General features: G+C 41.1%; 1 protein-coding gene across 2 annotated transcripts in view; it reads right to left on the reverse strand.

The window, feature by feature from the left end:
* MPZL1 (myelin protein zero like 1) overlaps positions 1–17114 on the reverse strand; it is an 84205-nt gene that overhangs the window by 9496 nt on the left and 57595 nt on the right. Inside the window, exons 3-5 of one of the 2 annotated variants that reach the window (XR_014053389.1) lie at positions 12198–12411; positions 11121–11253; positions 8553–10452 (exon numbers count right to left, since the gene is read on the reverse strand). Coding sequence is in view for 1 of the 2 variants with exons in the window: in XM_081489262.1 (XP_081345388.1) it covers positions 8553–8655; positions 11121–11253; positions 12198–12411 (450 nt within the window). In the remaining variant the exon portion in view is untranslated. The remainder of the gene's footprint in view (positions 1–8552; positions 10453–11120; positions 11254–12197; positions 12412–17114) is intronic. The other variant, XM_081489262.1, reaches the window with a different exon arrangement.

A 17114-nucleotide genomic window follows, 5' to 3' on the forward strand; every position in this document is an offset into this window, starting at 1 on the left:
AGATCAATCCTGGGTGTTCATTGGAAGGACTGATGTTGAAGCTGAAACTCCAATACTTTGGCCACCTCATGTGAAGAGTTGACTCATTGGAAAAGACCCTAATGCTGGGAAGGATTGGGGGCAGGAGGAGAAGGGGACGACAGAGGATGAGATGTTTGGATGGCATCACTGACTCGATGGACATGGGTTTGGGTAGACTCTGGGAGTTGGTGATGGACAGGGAGGCCTGGCGTGCTGCAATTCATGGGGTCGCAAAGAGTTGGACACGACTGAGTGACTGAACTGAACTGGAAGATCTTTTTAATTCTATCTTCCAACTTTTCTGTGTAATTTTTCCTGATTTTGGTCATATTTTAAATTTTCAAGAACTGTTTTTATTCTTTGCATGTTCTTTATGTGCCGCAACTTCTTTTTTCATTCATCGGTCGATGGACCCTCAGGTTGCTTCCATCTCTTGGTTATTATAAATACTGCTGTGAACAAGGGGCTGCAGATGTCTCTTTGACATAGTGTTTTTGTTTCTTTTGGAATATTCCCAGAATTGGAATTGCTGGACCATATGGTAGTTATATTTTTATTGAGGAACCTCTATACTGTTTTACATAATGACCACACCAATTTACAGTCCTACCAACAGTATGCAAGGGTTCCCTTTTCTATAAAACCTCACCAGCACTTATCTCTTGTCAGTTTGATGATAGCCACTGTTAACAAATGTGAGGTGATATCTCAGTGTGGCTTTGATTTGTATTTCCCTGATGATTAGTGATGTTGAGCACCTTTTCATGTACCTGTTGGCCATTTGTATGCCTTCTTTAGAAAAATGTCTATTCAGATACTCTGGCCCATTTTTTAAATTGATTTTCTTGCTGCTTATTTTTTTTTTTTGCTATCAAGTTGTGTGAATACCTTATGTATTTTGGAAGTAAATCTCTTATCAGATGCATGATTTTCAGACATTTTCTCCCATTCTGTACGTTGCTTTTTCATTTTGTTAATGACTTCCTTTGTTGTGCAAAAGTTCTTTATATTAGATTTTAACTTATATGTTTCAGACCTATTCAGTTAAATCCACAAAAAATCATGAAAAAAAAAAAAAAATCTGCAAGGAAATCACAGTTCCAAGTCTCATGTTGACTGGCAAAGGCTTTATAAGTCCCAGAATCAGGTTAACGCAGAAAATATCTTTAACAAGTTGTACAACTGTAAAATAAAAGATACATTATGACTTGATTAAAAATAACCAAGTAAGACAAAGGGTACTCCAGGTAATGTCACTTAACAGAAACCCTGATTTGCAACATGTTCAGCATTATGCGAACCAAGAACTTCCAGATGTCCAGGCTGGGTTTAGAAAAAGAAGAGAAACTAGAGATTGAATTGTCAACATTCACTGGATTATAGAGAAAGCAAGGGAATTTCAGAAAACATCTATCTCTGTTTCATCAACTACGCTAAAGCCTTTGACTGTGTGGATCATGACAGACTGTGGAAAGCTCTCAGAGAGATGGGAATACCAGACCATCTTACCTGTCTCCTGGGAAACCTGCATGCAGGTCAAGAAGCAACAGTTAGAACCCTGTATGGAACAAGTGGTTGGTTCAAGATCGAGAAAGGAGTACGACAGGGCTGTCTGCTGTCAGCCTATCTGTTTAATCTAAACACTGAACACATCATGAGAAATGCCGCGCTGGATGAGTCACAAGCTGGAATCAAGATGGGTGGGAGAAACATCAACAGTCTCAGATACGCGGATAATACTACTCTAATGGCAGAAAGGGAAGAGGAACTAGAGAGCCTCTTGATGAGGGTGAAGGAGAAGAGTGAAAGAGCCGGCTGAAGACTAAATATTAAAAAAACTAAGATCATTGCATCCGGCCCCATTACTGAATGGCAAATAGAAGGGAAAAAGGGGGAAGAAGTGACAGATTTCCTCTTCTTGGGCTCCAAAATCACTGCAGATGCTGACTGCAGCCATGAAATCAGAAAATGATTGCTTCTTGGCAGGAAAGCGATAACAAACCTAGACAGTGTGTTAAAAAGCAGAGACATTACTCTGTTGACAAAGGTCTCTACAGTCAAGGCTATGGTCTTCCCAGTGGCCATGGACGAGTGTGAGACCTGGACCATAAAAAAGGCAGAACACCAAAGAATTGATGCCTTCAAACTGTGGTGCTGGAGAAGACTCCTGAAAGTCCCTTGGACAGCAAGGAGATCAAACCAGTCAATCTTTTTTTTTTTTTTTTAATTTATTTGGCTGCGTCGGGTCTTGGGTGCATCATGTGGGATCCTTCATGGTACACAGATTCTCTAGTTGTGGCACAGGCTCAGTAGCTGTGGCACAAGGGTTCAGTTGCCCCGAGGCATGTGGGATCTTAATTCCTCCACCAGGGATCAAACCCGTGTCGCCTGCATTTCAAGGCAGATTCTTAACCACTGGACCACCAGGAAAGTCCCCAAACCAGTCAATCTTAAGGGAGATCAACCCTGAATATTCACTGGAAGGACTAATGCTGAAGCTGAAGCTCCAGTATTTCGGTCATCTGATGCACACAGATGACTCATTGGAAAAGTCCCTGATGCTGGGAAAGACTGAGGGCAGAAGGAGAAGAGGGCATCAGAGGATGAGATAGATGGCTGGATGGCATCATCAGCGCAATGAACATGAATTTGGGTAAACTCTGGGATGTGGTGATGGACAGGGAGGCCTGATGTGCTGCAGTCCATGGGGTCGCAAAGAATTAAACATGACTGGGCGACTGAACAACAACGAGAGAGAAGAGGCTTCAGGGACCTGCACTAAGCACAGAGAAAATACCTAGGAATCAAACTGTGGGGAACACTGAGGCTCTCCTCTCAAAACTGCCCTGAGGCCCTACTGCAAACACTGAAAAATGACAGCATAGATTGACACAGTGTGTGAACTGCTTCCCACTAATCTCCAGGAAATGCCACAGAGTCAGGACTGGGCAGAACCCTGGGAGCTTACTCAGGAGAGCTGAGCCTGGCTCTGACTCAGGGACAGCAGGCACAGCAGGGTGGGGTCTTGATGCTGAAAACAGGGCAGGCAAGAAATGGCAACCCACTCCAGTATTCTTGCCCGGAGAATCCCACGGACAGAGGAGCCTGGTGGGCTACAGTCTATGGTCTCACAAAGAGTAGGACACGACTGAGCGACTAATATTTTCATTTTTAAGTCCACTTACTGAGTGCCTTCACTATGAACAGACAACCAAGGATCATTGGGCATTTGAGGAAAGCTTCTAACATGAAGACAAAAATTATAAGAGAAAAAAGGGAATTCAAAAGAAACAATAACAGAAGAAAACATTTAAAAAAAATCATATAAAACAAGAAAAAATTATACAGAGAGCTAAGACAATGTATTCATGAAAACAAGTACAGGAAGATAACAGAAATAAAATATTTAATAAAAGTTGGAAGATAAAGTTGTAGAAATTTTCTAGAAGAAAATTGCAAAAGAGAAAAAATAAGAAAGAACTGCTCTAGGCAATGATCCAATTCTTAACAGGAATTTCCAAAACAGAGAATAGGAAAATGGAGGAGGAAATTTTCCAAAGAATAATGGAAGACAATATCCTAACTGAAGGACAGTTTCCAGATTGAGAGTCCACTGAGTAGCCAGTATAATACATGAAAAAATCCCACAGTTTTACAAAATTTCAGAACACAAGGGATAAAAAAAGACTCTAAGAGAAGGGGAATAAAACTGGTCCACACAAAGGAGGAGGCATCAGAACAGTATCAACTTCTTGGCGTTGGAAGCTGGAAAAACCAGCAATGCCTCAAAATGCTGAAGGAAAATGATTTCCAATCTGGAATCCTACCCAACCAGATTCTCAGTCAAGCTTGAGGGAGGAGAATAAAAACAATTTCAGTCCTGCTGAGGACAAACATATTATTTTACAGTTTTGGAGGTTGAAAGTTTGAGATGGGTTTCACTGGGATGAATCAAGGCATCAGTAGAGCTGCATTTCTCCTAGGGGCTCCAGGGAGAATCTGCTTCCTTGCTTTCCCCAGCTTATGGAAGCTGCTTGCATTCCTTGGCTTGTGACCCCTTCCTTCATCTTCAAAGCCAGTAGAATAGTCTTCAAATCTCTGGCTCGGACCCTCCTGCTTCCCTCTGATAAAGACCCTTCTGATTACATTTGGCCCACATGGATAATCCAGGAAAATCTCCCCATCTCAAGATCCGTAAGGTAAGGATCTTGACATGTAATGTAACATATCCCACAGGTTCCAAGGATTAGGATGTGGACATCTTTTGGAGGTCATTATTCTGTTTACCATACAAAGCCTCAACATTCGTATCTGCTGTGCATCCTTTCTCAAGAAGTTATGGAAGATATGTTCTACCACACTATGGGAATAAAGTAAAAAGGTGAGGATCTGAGGTCCAACAGAAGTGAGAGAAAGAAAATTTCGTGGGAGGGGAGGCCCAGGACAACCCCTATACAGCAGCCTAAAGCACAACAAAGCCAGAAGATTTCAACATGTATGTCTCCATGAATAAAATGAAACCAACAGAATATCTGATGTGTCTGAATGTGCTCAGAGTTTTTTGCCTGGAGAGTTTTGAGATGGAGTGCATTAATAGATAAGCACTTAGAAAACTAAGCAAATAAAAACCAAAGTAAAGATGAGCTCTATAACAAACAACAAAAAAAAACTGTACAAAAAACCAAATGTATGCAGTACAACAGTGACAAAAACAGGTACATGTAACAGTGAAAAATAACACCTAACCACATATCCATACTGGGAAGAAGCATGTGGCCGTGTATATACTTGAAAGTGAAGGGCTTGCAGGGAGGGACTAAATTCAGTAATAAAGTTGCTCAGAAATATGAAGATAAATATCAGGGAAAAAATGGCAAAAAGAGAAACTTCCCTGGTGGTACAGTGGATAAAAATCCCCCTGCCAATGTAGAGAACACGAGTTCGAGTCCTGGTCAGGGTAGATTCCACATGCCACAGAGCAACCAAGCACAACTGCAGAGCCTCCATGCTGCAAATCCTGCAGCCCCTGCACGCTGCAGCCTGTGCTCTGCAGCAAGAGAAGCCAGCACAATAAGCAGCCCAGGACCACAGCAAGGAGGAGCCCCTGTGTGAGATGGCCAGAGCTAGAGAAAGCCCACCTGCAGCCACAGAGATCCAGCACAACCAAAAATCAAGAGTGAATAAAAATTGTAAAATAGCTACAAGAATGGAAAGTGTTTGGCTACTATTTCTTAAATTTTTTTTTAACTTCCCTGTCCTTCCCAGCCTCCAATCGGGTTGCTTAATATTGTTTGCTAGCCTACTACTGTAGTTCTGTTCATGTCTCCCAGTTTTTCTTTCATGCTTTGTTTTGGTTAGTTTCAATTGCTTCTTCAAGTTTACTGAATTTTTCTTCCATAGTGTCTAATCTGTCATTTATGCCATCCAATGTTTTTTTCATTTCTAGAAGTTTCTTCCATTTTGGTCTTTTTTATATTTCTATTTCTCTCCATATTATGTTAAGGTTTCCCTTACAACCTTAAGTTTATTTTTAAGATTTATAATATTTATTTTAAGGTCCTTGTCTTTGAATTTTATCACCTATGTCACTTTTGGGTTTGCTTCTACTGATTGACTTTTCTCTTGACTATATGTTTTATATTCCTCCTTCTTTGTATGCTTGGTAATTTTTGACTGATGTCAGACATTGTGGATTTTTTTAACTTAAAATTTTTTTAACACCAAAAACTTTTGTATTGGGGTGGGCTCCCCAGGTGGTGGTAGTGGCAAAGAATCCACCTGCCAATGCAAGAGATATAAGAGATACAGGTTTGATCCCTGGATTGGGAAGATCCCCTGGAGGAGGTCATCTAAACCCACTCCAATATTCCTGCCTAGAGAATCCCATGGACAGAGGAGGCTGGTGGGCTACAGTCTGTAGGGTTGTAAAGAGTCAGACACGACTGAAGGGATGTAGCACACACACATAGTCAATCAGACATTGTGAATTTTTCAATGGCAGGTATTGGATTTTGTTTTTCGGTGTTTCTCTTTTTAAAAACTTGAAGCATAGTTAATTTACAATACTGTGTTAGTTTCAAGTGTACAGCAAAGTGATTCAGCTATACAAACACCATATATATACACATACACACACATATACTTTTTTGTACATATACTTTGTGGCTGTATATATATATACACTTATTTAGATTCTTGGATTTTGCTATATTGTTGTAAAGACTGGATTTTGTGTTGGCATACACCTAAATTACTTTTAGATTAGTTTGATTCTTTAAATGCTTCCTTTTTATGGTGGGTCCATAGCATCCATAATCTGGTACTGATTTAGCCCCACTACTAAGGTGCTAATTTAGTCCCATTACCCCAATGGCTCAGTGATAAAGAATCTGCTGCCAATGCAAGAGACATGGGTTTGATCCCTGGGTTGGGAAGATCCCTTGGAGAAGGAAGTGACAACCCATTTCAGTATTTTTTTTTCCCCTACTCCAGTATTCTTGCCTTGGAAATCCCATAGACAGAGGAGCCTAGAGAGCTATAGTCCATGTCATCACAAAGAGTTGGATGCAACTTATCCAACTAAGGTGTGACCATTCTGAGAACTCCAACCAATACCCTGTACATAATGAGTTTTTTCCATTCTGGCTTTTGAGAACACAAACTATTTCCAGTCCTGGGTAAGTTTCAGGGCACTGTACAACCTACTGCTTTTCAGGCAGTTCTTTCTCTGGCCACCAGGACGTTTTGCCCATGCACCCACAAATCTGTATTTAGCAAAGGCTCAAGGGGACCCACTCCAGATCCTGAAGCTTCTTCTCTCTATACTGTTTCTTCTTCTCTGGTACGGTGCCTCATAAATCCTAGCCACCTTGGCCTCCCCAAACTCTGATTTCAGCCTCCTCAGCTCAGTGAGACAACTGAGCCGTTTCTGTTTCCCCTCAGGACTGCAGTCTGGAAAATGCCTTGAGGAGTAAGCTGGGACGATCACAGGGCTGCCCTTTATTCCTTTCTCTCAGGAATCATGGTACTGAACAACCTATTTTCCAGTGTATAGAATTCATTCTTTCTTTCCCCTACCCCCACAGTTTGTTTTCAATAGGAGAACAACTCCTACAGCATTTCAAGGGCAGAAGAAAAAGTTTCCAGGGCTTCTTTAGGTATAATGTCTACCTGTAACTTTAATGCCTTTATTCACAACCTTATTCCCATTCACAATCCAAATTAGTGAATTAGGTATATCTGAGGCATACTGTGTAAACTGAGAGAGACAGAAAGACACACAGATAAAAAGAATGAGAGAGATGAACAGACAGACTAGGAATTAAGTGAGGTCCTGATGCTGTGAAAGAATATATGCTGCCTAGAAATCTAAGATTTGAGCCCCAATTCTGTCGCTAACTGCTCAGTGGGTTTAATAATTGAGCATCACAAAGCCTCAGTGTCCTCACCATATATGACAAATGTAGACTAAGACTGTGGGGTAATTCTTCCACAAAACACTGTTATTCTTTTCTTTACTTCCTCTTAAATCCACCCACCCCACTACACCCCTAATCCCTCCTCCTCAGAGCAAAGTTATAACTGGCCACATTCCTTCTAACAATTTCTGTCCCAGAAGAACAGAGTCAGTACTAAGCTCTGGAATTTCTGCCACGCCACAATTATAGTTATATCAGCATGGACAAAACACAGTATTAACCACAATGCTAGATTCCATGCTAAGCTCCAAATAAAAGTTATTTCTTCTCTGTACCTTCTACAAAAAGCAGAAACCAGACTTTCCCTGTTCATCAAGCCTACTGATTATTCAAGTAACTGCTTACTTTCCATTTCTTCTAAAGAATTCATACAAAATAACTTTTCTGTTTTATTATCAATACCAAAATCATCTTACTCCTGTGAATTCCATGGCTTAAGGTACACCTCAATATAGAATCGGAGAAGGCAATGGCACCCTACTCCTGTACTCTTGCCTGGAAAATCCCACGGACGGACGAGCCTAGTAGGCTGCAGTCCATGTGGTCGCAAAGAGTCGGACACGACTTGAGCGACTTCACTTTCACTTTTCACTTTCGTGCATTGGAGAAGGAAATGGCAACCCACTCCTGTATTCTTGCCTGGAGAACCCCAGGGACAGGGGAGTCTGGTGGGCTGCCATCTGTGGAGTCGCACAGAGTCGGACACGACTGAAGCGACTTAGCAGCAGCAGCAATATAGAATCTAGTTCACTAGCTTTAATTCTTTGAGCAATTGGGAAGAAGTGTTTACATCTGACAGTCATCTCCTAATTTTGCTTGAGCCAATCTGTTAGTGGTGGTTTGGTGGAAACCTTTACTCAAGTCAGATTCTTTTCCACATACTTCCTTGTGTTCCTCCTAAACCAACCTCTACATTCTTCTCTGCTTCTCTTGCTCTGTCTTTCTGTTTCACTCTCTCACAGCTTAGTATTATTCTTTTCCGCATCCCAGAACACAACACAGCACTGAACTGCAGAGCATGGTACAGTGGACAGAACTGCAATCAGCTGTTACCTGGTGAGATCCAGAAGGCAGGCTCTTTACTAGACCCTCTGTGTCGGAGGGAGACTTCCGTGAAACCTGCTTAACTGGTGACACATTCTCTGATGTATTGCAGCTGATAAGTTGGCAATTTGGAGAACAAATGTAAAAAAAAAAAAAATTAAAATGGAAACATAAAATATAGAAATGCAAGTGATGACAAGATGAAGTAGCAGATATATAAAAACAAAACTCAACAAAACAATGAGCATCAAAACAATCACATTTCTTGAAACTAATTTTTATCCCTGACACTAATTCTTCTAAGTCAGTGATGCTACTCCAGGGGAGGTATAGAAATCAATGTGGGATGACCACTTTGCCCCAGTTTACAATAATGATACCTGCTGAATGGGATTCTGGCTATAATATACATTTATCCTTTGGCTGCTTTGGCTTTTTCCCCTGCTATCAATCTTCCTTTGGCATACAGGTTTAAAGGAGCAAGCTATACCTTCTTGATGGCAATTCGCTTTTGTGATCATCAAAGGCAAACCTCTTCTGAATGTGCTTCCAAAACGACAGATACAGATCCAGGCTTGTAGTCTTGGCTCATCTCATACCTTCGATTCCCTGGGTCCCCACTGTTTGTTTCCCCACCAATTCCGCAACCAAACCAAAGGAAATCCAGAAAGTCATGGATGATAAGAAACTGGAATGCCACATCACATGGGCTGAACTTTTTCAGGGGCACAGGGGGTTTTCAACAGCAAGGCCTATCTCATAAAGAAACCAGGCAGAATTGATGCCAAGCAGTAACTCATTACAGATTCCTTGATGGGATGTGTTTTCAGCAGAGCTTAAATCCTTTATGATGTACTTTTAAAAAATCTTAGAAGCGTGGAGAGAATCACTTAAAGCGTTGTTATTAAGATCAAATCATACAAAGCATTCTGCAAACTGTGCTTTCTCTAAACCAGGAGGCTATATACCCCAAACCAAAATGGTTTGAGTATTTTAACACAAAGAGGGTCTAACTCAGTAATAATACAATTCAAGTGTTAAAAAAAACTAACACACACACACACACACAGGCATCTTACATGAAGAACATATACGTTCAGATGACCATAAAACCTGACAACCCAATTTCATTGGGATGGTACACTCAACACATTTTTAATACAGACACAGGACATATTTGTGGACAAACCATGATAGCTGTTGGGTTAGCTTAGAGATAGATGGTTAGTTGTCAAAAAGGGAGATGGGCTGAATACACACACAGGAATATTAACAGCAACAGCCAGTGTGATTGGTTACCATGTGTCTAGTGGGAGTGGGAGAGGAGACCCAGCCCTGTTACAGTCCCAATGTGTCGTCTATGTCAGCTTTTCTTAAGAAGTGGAAGATAAGCAGGATCTGATCTTGGCACACCAAGGTAGAAAAGGCAGGGGAGGAGGAAAAAAACACAAGTAAGAAGAATAGCAGCATTCATGATGCCATGCAAGATTCTAAGGCACACTTTTCTGTGCTTTCATTAACCCAAAAGCATGAACTACAGATTGGCATGTCACCACCTGGATTAGTTTCATGTTGAAAACCAATGTTCCGGTTATATTTCATCATAAATTACTCACCATGCAAGGGAACGAGTACAGTCAGCAAAACAGACACATTTCAAGCAAGTGATATCTGAATCTGAACACTCAAACTCCTTAAAACACAGCACTCCTAAAAAGTAAAGCAGCAGAGCCCAAAGAGAGAGGTCCCTACCATCCACCAGCCAAGGAGTCCAGGGCATGCAACCCTCTCAGATCACAGTCCCTTCGTGCACTTGGGACACAGCTCGTGCTCCATCAGCTGAAACCCAGCCTCACTCTCAAGTCTTACCACATAAGTTCTACAGAGCTTATATGGGCTAGCTGTCCAGCTGGAGTGGCAAAAAGAGAGGGTCCTTCAATTAGACACGCAACCTCTGCTCAAATGTGTTCTCTTTGAGAAGCCACAAACAAAAAGAAAGTCTACTTTTCTTTCCTGCTGGTGTATTTTGGTATTCAACTCTTATTATCCCTCTTGGATGAGTCTAGCCATGCATTTAAGAACAATCAAAGTCATAAACTACTTATAAAACTACAAACAGGAAAAGTCTGGCATCATCACATCAGGTAGGAGTCATTTATCAGCACATTCTTCCCAGGTATTATTATGATTATTACATTTACCTAATTGAAAAGAAGAACCTTGTAAGATTATTACCAAGAGATCAAATTAAACTCATATTGGAGAAAGATATCTGTGGCTTAATAATACTAATTTCGGAGTGGAAGGTACTCAGAGAGAACAGACTACAGAGTAGTCCACTTCACCAAACCTAAGGAGGAGACTGAAGCAGATATTAGCACATACTTCATGTTTCACAGCAGTCCACTGATCTCTGCTTGCCCACGTCAGAACACCTTCCAAGGAGACGGCTCAGTTCCGACATGAAAGCTAACAGTAGCTAATTCTTCATCATTCTTTTTCCATACAACATATAGAAGTTTTCACAAATTTTGACTCCTTCCCTCCAACTTTCCCCTCGAAAGCAGAGCTTCTTACCCAGTGTAATCCCGTTTAGAGTTTCTCCTTCTATAGAGGACAGCCAGAATCATGGTGATAAGCAGAGTGAGACCTAGGACCACGGCAGTAACTATACCCACCACTACCCAAACTGGAAATGCGGGCAAAATCTCTAGAGAGAAAGAACAACAAAATAGGTTTAAGGTACATCGCTATAGAGAGAACAAATAAAATTGTATTAAGTTAACAAACAAGTGTCTTCCTTTAGCAATTACATCATACTCTTTTATTATCCAAATTAGGATATCCTAATACCTAACTGGTGACATATGAACATTAACTGATAAAGAATGAGCTTCAGAACTAAACAAATTTATATATATATATCTCTATCTCTATATATAATCCCTCTCAATGCTCTAACTCAAAGAAAAGCTGGGTATGTGAATTTACCTCAATCTATTCTCCAACAAAGCAGACTTTGTCTCAAAATGAGATCCAGAACCTGCATCTCCTGGCTTATTCTCCAAAAAAATGTAAAGAAATAGCTATACTGTTTCTGCCAATATTAAAGCTTTCTCCTGGAGAATACTGTGTGTGTGAAGTTGCTCAGTCATATCTGACTCTTTGTGACCCCATGGACTGTAGCCTACCAGGCTCCTCCTTCCACCGGATTTTCCAGGCAAGAGTACTGGAGTGGGTTGCCATTTCCTTCTCCAGAGAATCTTCCCCACTCAGGGATTGAACCCGGGTCTCCCGCATTTAGGCAGACGCTTTACCGTCTGAGTCACCAGGGAAGTCAGAATATTAAAACAATACTAATCTCTTTTCCCACTACCCACCACATGTAATGAATCTGGTCTTACTTCTAACTAATAATGAAAAATTCATACTCCTGGAATCTGATCCATATGCTCCAGACAGCAGGTATATAAATGGAGAAATTGAACATTCCAGTTAGAATGAGTTCCCTGACCCCCACGGATGTTTCGTAGAGCCACAGTCCATGGAAACAGGGATCATAACTGTATGGCAGAAATACCCCTTTCAAACACATCCTGAAACATAACTCTTAAGGGGACTGTATCACTACTGCAAAAATATTCAAGGAAGTACCTTTCTCTACAACATAGAGCCTAATGTGTCCTGGCTGGACAACAATGTCAGGAGGGTTTTTGACATCACAGATGTAGGTGCCATTGTGTATAAACTGCATATTTTCTATGTTGATTGATGCATCTTTCTTGTCAAGGTCTCCAGCCCAGCTGATTCTGTCCTTAAATGGTGGATAATTCCCAGCATACACTTGCCCTTGGGAGTAGTGGAAAAACTGCAATTAGAAAAAAGAACACATGAGCTATTCTCAAAGGCAGAAGTTCTAAACTCTAGTATAGGCATGCTGTGAAGGGTTCTTTTAAAAAAAGACTTCATTTGAGAAGCTCCAATCAAGATTGTGGAGGAAGAACATGGGGAAAAGACCGCATCCAAAAAGAAATGCCACATCATCAAGATGTGATGATGAAAAAAATGCCAAATCTCAAGCAATGGAACCCAAGCCAGACAGGGGTTTAGAAATCATGGAGCCCAATCCTCTTTTAGTTGAAGAAATAAACTTGTGTATTGTCTCTAATCCTTTCAATACTCCTGTGATGTAGCAATTACCAGCCATATTTTTATAAATAAGGAGATTAAGCCATTTGCCCAAGGTCACAATGATAACAGGTGGTAGATTCAAAGTCAGGACCACCTGATTCTTCAAAGCCAACGCTGTCATGGACACTATGATTGAGCCCAGTGAATCCAAAAGTTTCAGCCTTAATTCACAAAGCTTACCATTAAGATACATGAAGGCATCAAGAAAAAGAAGCCGAAATGTCACAGATCAGTTAATCTGATGGGTTACCCCATCTTACTTACTTGTTTCCTACACAAAAGTCATGGATGTGAGAAAGGAACACAGCCCAGACAACCCAAAAGAGTTTGGTCTGCCTCTGCAGGCTCAGCCTTTAGCCCTTTCTCTTTTCAGTCTCATTCTCTCTGCAGACCTGCTTTCAGCAAAGGAACTCATTTCTCAAAGTAATTTTCTCAAACCCAGTTCCCTGAAAGTAAGGTCAGGCCTGGAGGGTGGGGATCTATTTTCATACGTGGCTCTGCTGGAGGCCTAATGTCTTTGTTCTTATTCACCGATGGGGAAATAGTAGGGTTGGGGGTGGCAATCAGCATTAGTCAACCACTGAGCTGTACTAGCAATCCAAACACAACATTTTCAGAATCTTTTATAGAAGCTGAAATCTATCCATTGTGCAATCTCATCCATTCCTATGATTTAATGGCCATCTATATTTTGTTAAATTCTTAATCTCTCTCTCATCCAGAGTACTCTCTGGAGCTCCAGACTCCTAATCCAACTGCCTTACTTTACCGCTCAGCTGTCCCCACCCTCCCAAGTTTGCCACCTTATCCTATAAACTCCATCTTTTACCTGTGTATCACATCTTGACTGATGGCAGCATGCCAGTCTCCCAAACCATACATTTTGGCATTATCATTGATTCGTCTTTCTTCCCATTCAGTTAGTCTCCCAATCCTGTCAATTCTATCTCCTAAGTTTCTTTCTTCTATTTGATTCCCACCAATACTACCTGATTTTATGTCCTCATTATCTTGGACTATATGACCTTTTAACTGGCCTCAAGTTCCTCTAATCCATCCTCCATAATGCTTAAATGATTACTGGAAAAAAAACATTTATCAAATATATACCTTGTGTTTAAAATAAACTAATGCTTATCAGGAACTATGAAGGCTCTGAGATTTTATCCTCTCTGCAAATCAGCCATAGGTTCACAGATGCTGGCAGAAACACAAGACTCATGGGAATTCTTTGTTCTCCTGTTAGAAGACTTGGACACAAACAACCCTATTACTTACAAACAGCCAGCAGCATGTTTTTATCTGTGGCTCCTGCCCCTCCAAGTCCACAAGGACAGCATGGAGAGACTAGGGGGAATGCTGTGCACACAGAGGCTCTGCATGACAGCTGAGGAGCCCCAAGCTTGGAAAACTCCAATCTTTTATAATGGGCAGTAAGCCCATCTACCTTTGCCCCAAAGGGAGACATTACTATCATGGACAGTAAGCAAGCCTGTCTTCTGCTCCAGAAGGAGACACCCTCTCTACCTTCTAAGACTAGTCACTGTACAAGAAAAGCAGCCAAGGCCTCTGCTTGCAAGATGGACAGAAATGTGAAATATCATGAAAAATAACATTCTGACACTCATAACCACTCTACAAGGTACGATTCACCTGCCAGATATTTTGCAAGTGAGGAAAGTGAGGCTCAGAAACTTGGTGACTTACTCAAGGTCACAGGTCTTAAGAGACAGAATTCAAACCCAGCTCTGATTTCAAAGCTTAAGCTATTTCTGTTATTTTAATGCCTCTCATGTCTGATCATATCTTGCCTGGCCCAAGCCCTTCACCCTCTCTTCTTTACCAGGAAATAAACCATAAGCTCTTAGCTTAGCAAGCAAGTCCTTCTGTCATCTGGTCTCTGCTTTCCTTTCTACCTCATCTACAGACATTCCTTGCCCTGCATTTCTGAAACAGTAATGAAAACCTACACTACACCCTTTCCCACTGCTGGGTCTCTGCAACCCCTCCCTCATTAGACCTGATGCCTCTGAAACTGTATTTGTCTCTGAGCTCTTTTGCACTTGGCACATCACTGGAACTGTATATGTTTGCTGAACTGCGCTGATTGATAATGATTTAGTCAAACCAGTAAGAAAAGAGTAACAAAATGGTAAAAAACAAAAAACAAAAGAAACTCATACACAAAAGGGACTAGATCTCCTTGAAAGTGAAAGTTAGTCACTCAGTCATATCTGACTCTTTGTGACCCCATGGACTGCAGCCCACCATGCTCCTCTGTCCATGTAATTCTCCAGACAAGAATACTGGAGTGAGTTGTCATTTCCTTCTCCAGGGGATCTTCCCAACCCAGGGATCAAATCCAGGTCTCCCGCATTGCAGGCAGACTCTTTACCAACTGAGCCACCAGGGAAATCAGATCTCCTTATCAACCAACATTTATCAAGTAAAAGCCAGTGATAACATCCTGAGGGACATCAAAAGTATAAGACAGGTCTCTACCCTTAAAATGCTTCCATTTAAGATAATGAAGAGTAAAACGGTTCTAGTAAGGCACAGTCTTTCACAGGAGTGGCCAAGATAACGTGGGCTGGGAGTTTTAAGAACAGCTGAAAAGGGAGGACTTCCCTGGTGGTCCAGTGGTTAAGACTCAACGCTTTCATTGCAGAGGGCACGGTTTTAATTCCTGGTCAGGGAACTAAGATCCCAAATGCCTTGTGGCATGGCCAAAAAAAAAATAGCTAAAAGGTCAAAAGAGGGATTTAGAGGGATTAGAATGTGAAGATGGGACAGAACGTAAATGGTTAAGAGCTCAGAAGTGGAAAACAAAGCATAAGTTCTTTCTGCTAGACTGAAGGAGATCACATAGGAGAACATAAGTGGCACTGGAACTCAGTTATGAGGCGTTTTGAGTTCCAGACAAGAACTGTTTGCAATGGGAAACATGAGGATTCTGAAGAGGGCAGTGATGAGGTGAAAGAACTGTTTTAAGATGGGGAACCTGGTGGACTGTAGGGGTGGCTTGAAAGAGGGATGAAATAAAGTGGAGGAATAACCACGGGTGTTACTGCACTAGCCCTGGCAGAGTTTTTATCATGTAATAGAGAGCAGAAAAGCAGGAAGGTTAACAAAAATCTAGATGCCAGATACAAAGTAGGAAGATTCAGCAAATGTTCTTATTTCTTGGTTGAGTGTGAGCATGGAAGGGAAGAAGCTGTGGATGGGGGAGGGAAGGACAAAAACCCCACCAACAAAACACAAGATTAAAAAACCAAAAAATCAGGTCCGTAGAAGAAAATAAATACCCAAAAATAACTAGCAGAGAAGGGAACATAGGGTAAAAAAGATGAGCTCAGTTTTAGACACAAGGACCCTAATTCCATGGACCAGAAAAGCCATCTTTGGTGTTTTGGGCTTGATTTTACTTCTCTTGAAAATCTATAAGAATGAAGAGCATCCTACTCATCTTATTAACTGTCCACCAACATCTGGGGATTAAAGTATCCTGTATCAGTAACTGAACATTCTGGAATTAACTATAATCAGATTGGTACGTAAGTATAAATTGATTAGCTAAAATACAGCATTAACCAGAAATACAGCATCTTCTTTTATTTTTTTGGCTGCACTGGGTCTCATTGTGGCGCATGGACTCTTTGTGCTGCCAACTACATGTGCGCAGGTAGCTGCAGCATGCAGGTTTAGTGTCCCAAGTCATGTAGGATCTTAGTTCCTCAACCAGGGATCCAACCTCCATCCCCTGCATTGGAAGGCAGATTCTTAACCACTGGACCACTGGGAAAGTTCCCAGCATGCTCTTAATATTAAGGCTTAGGGTATGTAAACATGCATGACCCACATGACAAGGATGTTTTGAGCATAAGTAGAACTGCTCTTCAAAGGAAACAGCATCCGGGTGTCTTCCTGATGATGCTTTACTTTCTATAGATTATGTCCCTCACTTCTAGTCTGGCAAAAGATATCAGTGGGAAATCATCACAAATTTAAATAATTTTTTGAACTCTGCTGGGTAAATCTGTATGTTTAATTTTGTATCTATAGGATACATGTTCCACATTAATAACATGTTTATGGCAAGGAACAGAATGCCTCTGACTCTGTTTTCGCATGTTATATTTGTATGGGTTCCTGCTCTCACTCACTCTGGGACTCTGTTTTACCAAGAATCATACCTAACTGGACCCTATGAGGAAGTTAACTAAATCTGTAATCTCTGACTTTACCTCATCTTTCCTTCCTTCTAAGGCACAGCACCCAAGGGTCTCCCTTTTTATAAATCCTGAGGGACACAAGTCCACTCAAAGATTTGGAAATCAGATATATATCCTAACCCAGTAGATAGATGATAGAGATATTAAT

This window comes from Giraffa tippelskirchi, chromosome 5 (genome assembly GCF_054371585.1).
Source record: "Giraffa tippelskirchi isolate mGirTip1 chromosome 5, T2T-mGirTip1v1.2.pri, whole genome shotgun sequence".
Taxonomy (NCBI): Eukaryota; Metazoa; Chordata; class Mammalia; order Artiodactyla; family Giraffidae; genus Giraffa; species Giraffa tippelskirchi.